This window comes from Pelecanus crispus, chromosome 2, assembly GCF_030463565.1.
Source record: "Pelecanus crispus isolate bPelCri1 chromosome 2, bPelCri1.pri, whole genome shotgun sequence".
NCBI lineage: Eukaryota > Metazoa > Chordata > Aves > Pelecaniformes > Pelecanidae > Pelecanus > Pelecanus crispus.
Window position 1 is genome coordinate 174,053,245 of NC_134644.1, and position 10,004 is coordinate 174,063,248.

General features: G+C 54.6%; 1 protein-coding gene across 1 annotated transcript in view; it reads left to right on the top strand.

Moving 5' to 3' along the window:
* RHPN1 (rhophilin Rho GTPase binding protein 1) overlaps positions 1-9,608 on the top strand; it is a 32,034-nt gene extending 22,426 nt beyond the window's left edge. Inside the window, 8 exon segments of the mRNA XM_075705734.1 lie at positions 471-658; positions 827-983; positions 3,291-3,410; positions 5,639-5,833; positions 6,127-6,203; positions 7,443-7,589; positions 8,874-9,032; positions 9,414-9,608. Coding sequence (XP_075561849.1) covers positions 471-658; positions 827-983; positions 3,291-3,410; positions 5,639-5,833; positions 6,127-6,203; positions 7,443-7,589; positions 8,874-9,032; positions 9,414-9,608 — 1,238 coding nt within the window.
* Positions 9,609-10,004: the final 396 nt, after the last annotated feature.

A 10,004-nucleotide genomic window follows, 5' to 3' on the forward strand; every position in this document is an offset into this window, starting at 1 on the left:
AGTTGTGCAAAGAGGGATGGGGACAAGACATCTCCAAGGGACCGCAAACCAAGCGCAAGTTGGCACCACGCTGCTTCTGTGGGTTATGAAGAGGAGCTGGGATGACCCAACAGCCACCCAAAGGGCTCTCCCTTGCCATACGGCAGTAGGGAGGTCGCAGCTGGGGAGAGGAGAGATGCTGATCCATCTGCGAGCATCTGAGAGAAAAGGGACCCTGGGACTGCAATCACCAGGAGCTTTGGAGAAGAAAGCTGTGGGCACAAGGGTGGTTTAGGTAGCAAGGGAGGGACCTCTGGACCTTTTTCCCTGGGATATCATTGCTGGTTATGGTGAGAAATGGTTATGTTTGAGGTGTGAGCTGGGTTGGAGGCTCTTCTCCCATGCCGCTGGTGGAGAAGCCTTCGTGCTCCGAAAGCCTGACCTTCTTGCTTGCAAGCCTGGCTGCTACCAGGAGCTTCTCCCTCGTGCAGGTGCCTTTAACTACCTGAAGGAAAACTTCTCCAACGCTCCCAGCCTGGATATGAGCGCTGCCTCCTTGAACATGCTGGTGCGGCTGATGGTCGCCCAGGTCCAGGAGTGCGTCTTTGAGAAGATGACCTTGCTGCGTGCCCAGCACAACTTCCTTGCCCGGCTGCAGCTTGCCCAGGAGGCAGCAAGGGTGAGTGCCTTGGGGAGGAGAGGACTTGGTGGGGCTGTCACCGCTGGAGAGGCTCCTTCTGTGGTTGGCAGAAGCCCCCAGAAGAGGACAGCCTACTGTCACTGTCTCCTGCTGGATGTCCTACATCTCAACCCATGGCTTAGCAGCTTGTCTCTTGACTCTCCACAGGTGGAAGATGTGTACTCGCTGGTGCACCAGACGATGACCCAGGCCCACGTGAAGGATTACGTTCCCTTCTCTTGGATCACCATGGTCCACGTCAAGTCGGAGCATTTCAAAGCCCTCTCCCACTACTTTGCTGCCATTGCTCTCTGCGACTGCCCCGGTGAGTGTAACAGCTTGGAGGCAGCTGCCTCCTTGGCCAAGTGCTGGCTCCACATGGTAGCCTGGTGTTTGGGAGAGATTGCAAAAAAAGAGGTGAAGAGAGAGATGCACGGCATAGATGGATACAAAATCTAAAGTTTTTGGGATGCTCTGAGCTGTTGATCTCCCTTACTGACTCAGCCATTCATGCACAGGGCACATTTCCCCCATATTTCTGGTTTGCACAGCGTTTGCAAAGTCCTTCTAAAAAGGTGAGCAAAAAGATGCTGTAGGGTTGTCACCTGCTGTCCCCTTTGGGGCTGGGTGGGTGGGTGATGGTCTCTTCTCCCATGTAGTTAGCAATAGGACAAGAGGAAATGAGCTCAAGCTGCGCCAGGGGAGGTTTAGATTGGATATTAGGAAAAATTTCTTCACGGAAAGGGTAGTCAAGCATTGGAACAGGCTGCCCAGAGAGGTGGTGGAGTCACCATCCCTGAAAGCGTTCAAAAAATGGGCAGACGTGGCACTTCGGGACATGGTTTAGTCTAGTCTACCCTTAGTTGTTTTAGTGTGGACTTGGTAATGTTAGTTAATGGTTGGACTGGATGATCTTAAAGGTCTTCTCCAACCTAAACAATTCTACGATTCTATAAATGGTGGGGTCAGCTGCCTGCTGACCACACGTGTGCCGGTGTCCTCAGCCAGGCATCCTCCAGAGGCACCCCAGTCCATGTGGCGGGCCAGCTGGGGGCTTCAAAAAATAAAAATAAAAACCTCTAATTTAATTGCCAGCCTCGTGGCTGGCTGCCCTAGGAATACCAGGGTGGTGGGGTGCTGGCAGCAGGGTACGCGTGGCTGTGCCAGAGCCGGGCTGACGTGGTTCCGTGGAGCCAGCTGGAGCGTGGATGTAGGATGTGACCCATGATCTCCATCTGCACCATCACTGACACCCATGCAAGCAATTTTGGGTCAGGCAGAGGATCTGGGGGTGGACAGCCGATGCACGCTGTGACCTGTGGTGCCAACCCATCACTTGGTGGGGTGGCTGAGGACAGACTGGTGGAATTCTTGGGGGATGGCTGCCGAAAGCAGTGCTGTGCTGGTGACGGCAACGGCTGCCAGACTGTCCCAGCATCCTCCCCCGCTCCGGAGCCTGCCCAAAATCTTGCTGCCGGGCTTGTGCCGTGTGGGCGTTGCAGAAGCAGGATCGAGCAAGGAGAGCTGCTGGGGCAGAGACGGGAGAGAGTGGGGGGTACTGTGGGGCTGAAGCAGCTTAAAGACAGAAACGGCAGAGGACAGCGATGAGACCGGGTTTGCATGGGGTTACAAGGGACAGGGCAAACCTTTCCCCTAAAATTTTGAGGTTATTTGCCTGCCCTAATGACCTGAGGTGCTGAGGGAAACACGAATCTGCAGGAGATGCCAAATTTGGGTGTTTGGAGATTTTTTTTCTCCATCCAGAGCATGCTGTTGAGATCTCACATGCCCTCTTGCTGCCTCTCCCTGACCCCCTTATTCACAATAACAAATCTTTTGCTCCCATAACCAGCCGGCAGTAAACTCCTTGTGCTGCAGTTTAATCCCCCAAGGATGCTGGCACAGAGAAGGTTGGCATGGGGAGAGCCAGCCCTGGAGCTGCCGGTTCCCAGCCCGCTGGGTGCCCGTGCTGGGGGTGCTCACCAGGTGAGGAGGCTGCCATCCATCCCTGAGCTCCCTGTGAGCCAAAGGGGATTAAGAACAGCTTTGGCTGGAAATAAGGGTGTAAAACTATGTACAGAGCCCAGCGTGGTGCTTGGAGCACCTGTGCAAGCTCTATCCATCCTGGTTTCTCCATTGAAGGACCCCCTTGGTTGCACTGCAAGCTCTCTGCCCAGGCAGAGGTCCCAGGCACAGCAAGGAGGGCTCAGCTCCCAAATTACACTTTAATCTGCCCCGCTCTTGTGCTTTAGTTGTTGTCCGTGGCACTGACCTCCAGGTGGGGAAAAGCCAGGGCTCTTTATTTCCAATCCTGCTTCCAGACTGGAGCAAAGGAGGGAAGGAGGCAAAAGAGCCGGATACTTGTGCCATGTACGGGACAAATCCTGCACTTAGCTTCAAAGCCTGGTGAAGCCTTGAATGTGATAACTCATCCCTCTCCCCGTCAGTGATGTCTTGGCAGTCGTTGCAGGCTGTGGTTGGGTGAGAGGAAGCTGCTGCTGAAGTTATCAGGGCCACGTGAGCATGGATGTGGCTTCCTGGACCTCTTGTCCCCACCAGCATGGGGGTCCAGGTATCTGAGCAGCGCCCTGACTTCTCTCTAAGCCCATCCCCACCCAATTTTTTCACACAGTGGCATCTGACGCTGAACTGCCGGAGCAGGAGAAGGCTTTTATCCAGTTCCACATCACCATGCCAGAGGGACCATCGCTCCGCATCCTGCTGCAGGACCCTGAGGAGAGGAGGAAGCTGGGTAAGTGCATCCATGGGGGAAAAGCCCCTGATTCTTGCAATGAAACCTCGGTGCACGGGCAGTGAGCCCCCTCGTAATCCTACCCATGTAAGCATAGTCTCCATGAAGGCATGTGGTGAGCTGTTGCGGGGGTCTCTCCATGCAACGACACCTTTTTTGGGGCTTTCTTTGAAAAGAGCCTCTCCTGGGAAGGCAGGAAAGCGCCACGGTTCCCTACTAGGGTGTTGAGGACCAAGTCATGGTGCTTGCACTGACCTGTCCAGCCGAGTTTGACAGTAAAACCTTGGGAATCAAGATGTCCTGAGACAGGTAACGTCACCCAAGACAGCGTGGAGAAATCCATACGGACACAGAGATCCTGGAAGCTCCTTGGTTTGGGCTTTTCGCTGACTTGGCTTGATGACAAGAAGACACAGCAGATGCCAGGGGGTGGCTTTTTTAGCTGCATCAAAGGGCTTGGGAGACGAGAGCTTCCTCCCATGTGGATTTCCAGCTTCAGGGGAAAAACAGAGCGTTGCTTATTCAGCTGCAGTCATGTTTTGGCAGCCCCTCCCCAGCAAGGCTGCAACAAGAGCAAGCTCAGCACCCTGATTTTGGGGTGTCGTCTCCTGTTTGCCTCTCTCATGAGCTGCCTCCTCGTGCTCTTTCCCCTCGTTGTGCACGTGTGAAAGGAGGCAGGTCCCACCAGGAATGAGTTTGCCACTTCACTGGCCCCAGCAAAGTCCTCCCAGCTGCTCGGCCAGATTTCACTGCTGGGGATGGGAAGTGGAGGACGTGCGTGAGGAGACTCCTTAAATGAGACCATCCCGACACCCTCAGCTGCTGTCATCTGGTTTCCCAATTTGCATCAACCCAGCTTCCAGCTCTGCCTGCTCTCCTTGGGGGGAACGGGCTCCATTCAATGTCTGCTGGTGAAAAATGAACATGCGCATGCCAGCTTCAGCTCTGGTTTTGGTTTACAGGAGGAAAGAAACTTGCAGCATCCTCCCTGAAAAGATACTTTTTTCCTCTTCCCTTGTCTCCTAGTCTTATAACATTATGTTTTATCAGACATGGTATATTCCACCATCTTCAGTAGAGTGGAGCTAAAAGCTTGCACAACTCCTATGCTCGACCTCTATTCCCAGTGATCTCTTGAAAACAGCAGAGTTAATGATATTCAATAAAACATAGTTGCTTTCTTGCCCATGGATGGGGCTGGCTGTGGGTGCTTTGATAAAATATGGTTTGATTGCATTTGATACAATTATTTGGGAAAGTCTCTTCCTCTCTGCTTTCCATCCAGCCTCAATATATTTCCTCGATTACAACTTCTCATGGGAGAAAGCAGAGGTCTTCAGGCCACTGGCTGTGGTCCTCATAAATCTGGAGCAAGCTCCAACCATCTCCCTGGGTTATGTTGCCACCATGTGTCCTAAAACTGGAAATGCTGCAGGCACACGTGTTTCTATGATACGTGTGTGTGTATATATATATCTAGATCTAATCTTTCTCGGTAGTTTAGCGTTGGATACGGGTATCTTGGTTGCAGTCTCTTGCAAAGGAGATGTTGGCATTGATACCCATGGGCCGTCGTGATCTCGTCTCTTCTGGCCATTTTTCGGCTGCTCCGTTTTCACGAGGGTGGAAACACATCGAAGGCAAGTTGAGAGGAGCAAAGCAAGAGCAGATGCTGAAGAGGGTGGAAAGCAGGACCTGCAGGGCAGGGGGAAGGCTTTGCTTAGCCTAGAAAAGAAGATGTGTTGCATCTTCCCGAAGCTAAGAGGCTGTCACCAGGAGGACGGGGCTCAATTGTCCTCCATGTCCTCCCCCGGGGGACGCAAGGCGATGGAGAGAAGTTAATTTGCGGAGGAGATTGAGGTTAAGCATTAGGAGGGATGTCGGGGGCGGCGCAGCGTGGTGGCGGCTCCTTCGCCGGCGGTTTTCGGGAACATCTGCCAGCTCTGCTGCTGGCACCGGGGGAGTGAAGTAGGTCACCCTTCAAGGTCCCTTCCCAGCCCTACATCGGGGGGCTCGAGCTGACGGCTGGGACCTACCTCATTTAGCGCACATTGAACGCCTGGCAGGCTGCGAACGTGACTGGGCTGTCCCTGAGTCACGTCGGGTGACACAGCCGCGGAGGCTGCTGTCATCCGTGGGCAGCCGAGTGAGCGGAGAGGGAACGGCGGTGGCGGCGGGGCTGCTCCGCTCCGCTCCACTCGGGCTGCGATCTCTCTGCTCCCTTGCAGGCAAAGCTCATCTGAAGAAAGCCATCATGAAGCACGAGGAAGCCATGAGGATCCACGGCTTGTGCAAGATCCTGCGGAAGATGGATATCCTCCAGGAGGTCCTCTCCTTCGCCCACAAACGCTCGCTGAGCAAATACTCAGAAATTGACCATGAGGAGGACTTCTTTGAAACAGGAGATGCCCCGGACATTCACCGTAAGTGTTTTTTTGGGGGGTGCGGCTGGGGAGGGGGATTTGTGGCAGGTTACATGGGGTGGGCAAACTTCATGGTGAGTTTGTGGCATGTCGCTGTGGACCAGAGCTCCCTGCATGGTGGTGGAGCATCACGGGTGGCAGTGGAGGCTCCAGGCTGCATGTCTGGCAGCTGCCTGAGCAGGTCCCAGCTCTTTTGGGTCACACCATCCCTTCTCGGGGAGCATGACGGAGAGGCAGCAGCAGCTGCAACTACCTGACCCTGGCGTATGTGCTTTTTTTCTCCCTGCCACTAGCCAAAACGCACCAGAAACCAGAGATAAAATCCCCCAACTTCTCCCAGGTGAAGGTGACCGACCTCTTCCACAGGCTGGTATGTACAGCTACGGGATGCAGGTTGCCCCAAGGGAGCAGACGTCTTCTCCTCCTCCCTTGCATGCTCTGCTTGCCTGGTTTCCTTCCTCCCCGCAGCCTTTTCTCCCTCTCCCGGTGCAGCCGCTGCACTCACGGGCGGCTTTCCAAAGAGGACAAGCTGCCTCCTCGCAGGCAGGGACCCATGCAGGAGGAGTGGTGGGAGGGCACAGATCTGTCTCTGCAAGACCTAAATGGGTTGCGAAGCTCCTCCAGTGCATGGGGGAGCGGGCACAGGCATTTCAGATGGGCTTTTCCCAGGAACGACTGAAGGGACCCTTTAGAGGAAGCTTTTTGGGGGAGCAGAGCAGGGTGGTGCCAGCTGGGAGGCACCAGGAAAATCCCAGCGGACCTTTATCCCTACCTTCTTTAGGCTTACGGGGAGTAGGGCTGAGCTTTGGGGCTGCTGTGGGACCGGGCTGTGCTGTCCCTGTCCCCCGGGCACCCCAAGGGCTGCGTAGCACCCCAGGGAGAGGTTGGGCGTCTCTGCTTTTGAACAGCCCCAGGGCAGGCAGGTATATCCTGGTCCTGTGGGGAGTAGAAAAGTAGGAAAAAGACAGGAAAATAGGAAAGATTTTGGGGGCATCTGACCCTGAAGAGGTGACCTGTCCCACCACCTCGCACCCTGCTGCTGGACCATCCCAGCCGGGCTGCATCCCCCAGAGCCAGGCAGCGGTGAAAAACCTCAACCCCCATCGTCCCTCCTTGGGCAATGGGTATTTTTTTTTTCTTTAAAGGGGGGCATTAAGGACCCAGCTCTGCCCACCAGCGCTTTCTGTTCCGTTTGCTCCAGGGTTATAATATCTAAAGTGATGCCAGCTCGCTGACTGTGCCGAGACCTCCTCCTCCTGCCTTGCAGGAGCGGGGCAGTGCCGGGAGGATGCTCAGACCTAAGTTTTGGGCAGAGGGTTGGACCAGAGACCTCTCGAGGTCCTTCCCAACCCACACGAGATTGCTGCTGCTGCTCATAAAGCCAATGTCTGACATGGGCTTTGCTTTTAAGCACCTCTAGCTTTATAGTGCATAAATGTGTATTTTTGGGCATGCAGGCAGCGCTCAAAATCACATCCTTAAAGAAATGCAGAAGACAGGCTTTCTTGCTCTGCCTCCTCCCCATCAGTGGGTGTTTAGCCAGGTTGCACGTCCCCAGGGAGTTGTTCTTGCACCGAAAGGTGCTTTCTGTGTTTCTACCTTACCCCAGGGACCCCTTTCGGTTTTCTCGGCCAAAAACAAGTGGTACCCAGTGCGGAGAGTCCACCTGATGAGAGGCGAGAACGGTTTTGGGTTCACACTGCGAGGAGACTCCCCCGTCCTCATTGCCGGCGTCATCCCGGGGGGCTGCGCTGCCGTGAGTACCCCAGGCTCTTGCTGTCCCCATGGGGCTGCTGGAAATTAGGTGTCAGGGGTTGTCTTGAGGGGTACCAGGTGGTTTTAGGTCTTAACACTCGGTTGGTAACTGCATTGGTGTGCTCTGGTGGAGATTCATCCCTGCTGGATCTCAGCCCGGGGCTTGCAGATGCACAAAAGAACTAAGGGGGTTTTTTTAGGAGGCAGCTAAGGAAAAAAATAGGGAGGTTAGCTCAGTTTTTAACTGCTGGCAGCCTCTCTTTGGCAAGCACCCAGCTCCCTTCTCCCCCATTTTGGGACGTGACAGTGGATGGAACAAGATGGCAAGTCTGAAAAGCGAGCTTTCTCAGTGAAAACTCACTGTATGGGCTTTCTGATGTATCGGGAGCAACTTTGTTTTCCAGCAGAAGCTTGCTGGAGCATCCTGGTGGGATGCCTGAAAGGTCTCCTCCCTCCCTCAGCACCGTTCAGCATCAGCCCTGCCATCCAGAGCCCAGCATCTCTGTAACAACACGCTCCTTAGCAGCAGGCTCACATCCCTTTTTGGGAGACTAAAATCTTCTTAAAGACCATACATAGCCCATAGCTGGAATAGCCCATAGCTGGACCACAGTTGTGTCCCCTGGGCTACTAACATCCATTGCACTCAGCTAGGGTGGGACTGACCACCAGATAGACACCGAAACGTGGGTGTCCCTGTGTGGATAAGTTTCTAAACCTCCATTGCAGCTGGTCCGGCATGTCCTAGCTGGGTTGCTCCTAGCTCTGATGCTGTCCCCACGGCCCCGAGCTGGCACATGCTTTCCTTCAAGCATGTCAAGAGCCTTGTTGGTGCCTTGATGGATGAAGGATGTGCAAAGAACCTTGCTGAGCCTGCTCCGTTTTCTCAAGGCTCAAAGCTTGCAGGCAATATTTTTTACATTATTTTCTGGAGACCTGCAGCATTTAACCTTTATGAAAGAGTCAGAGCTGGATGTGCTTTTTGCAAGGCTGCAGAAAGTCACAGGGCTGGGAGTTTTATAGCGTGCTGGATGTCAAGCGTGGCCATCACTGGCAGCTGCAGAAGAGGTCCTTGGTCTGTAGAGCACCCCACTTTTGCGCACGTGCTGCAAAGATGTAAAATCTTTAGGATGATGAAGGCATCAGCTGTTTTGTGCTGTAGGTGGAGGGTGGACCCCCACCCTATGTCTCCACAGGATTGGGACCTGCGGGGTGGAAACCGAGCAGACTTTGTGCAGCAGCATTCATGAGCTCCAACATGTGCATATTCTTTCTTCCCCCGCAGGAAGCCGGGCTGAAGGAGGGAGACTACATCATCTCGGTGAACGGCAAGGACTGCAAGTGGTCCAAGCACGCCGAGGTGGTGCAGCTGCTGAAGAGCACCGGGGAGGAGGGAGTGGAGATCGGTGTGATAACCCTGCAGAGCTCAGAGGGACCGAAAGCCGTAAGTTAGGTCCAAAGCCTGAGGTGGGAAATTGCAGGTCTTAGGGGGAGAGGCCGGCTGTGATCTGCTTAAACGAGGCTCTGCGCTGTCTGCGGCGTGGTAGGTTTCATAGAATCATAGACTGACTCTTCAAACCAGGCTAGAAATACTTCATAAAATTGTCCCTCTTGTGAACCTTGGTAGGACTTCCAGGGATGGAAAGCTTTGCTCTTTCACTGTTAGCCTCAAACCAGGCACCAAAGCAAGTGGCTCCACGGCGGGGCAGAGGTTCCCCAGTGTCCTGCTCCCGGGATGGAGGTGCAGGGCTGAAGCCAGGCACCGCATTTGCAGCCTGGGTGCTACCCTGGCTTCACGCCCGTCTCCGCTCCCCTTCCCAAACAGGCAGACAAGAAGGCAGCAGCGATGTCCTCGGGCAGTGGGATGCTGAAGAGCAACAAGGAGAACAGCCGAAAGAGCCTGATGAACAGCAAGAGCGCCAGCACGCTGCTGGTCTGGAGCAAGAAGAGCAAGCGGAGCAAGAAGAGCACCTACGGCATCCCCTTCACCGCGGTGGGAGACAACGAGGCCATGTACTGAAGCGGCTACCGGGCTAAGTCGTGTCCCACGAGCTCCGGGGCTGGCTGCCTGTGACCATCGCAAGCATGGGTGGCCTGTCCGGGCTGTGCTGGTGTCGGCGCTGCAAGGACCCCCCCCGCCCTGGGGATGTGCCGCTGGTCGGATCCTCTCCGAAGAGGCGAGCGATGCACGGCGCCGGACTCCTCCATCTCCCAGCTCCTGCGTTAAACGATCCTCAGCTAAACAATATGGGGAAACACTGATTTATTCTTCATTTTTAATTCTCTTTTTTTTTTTTTTTTTCTCTTAAGGGGTCGGGGGGAGCTGTGCTTCGGTATAAAGCAGGGACTGGTTTGTGTCTTCTGCTCAGTGCGAGGAGCAGCCAAACCAAGCCCCAGCCATTAAAGCAAAAGCTGT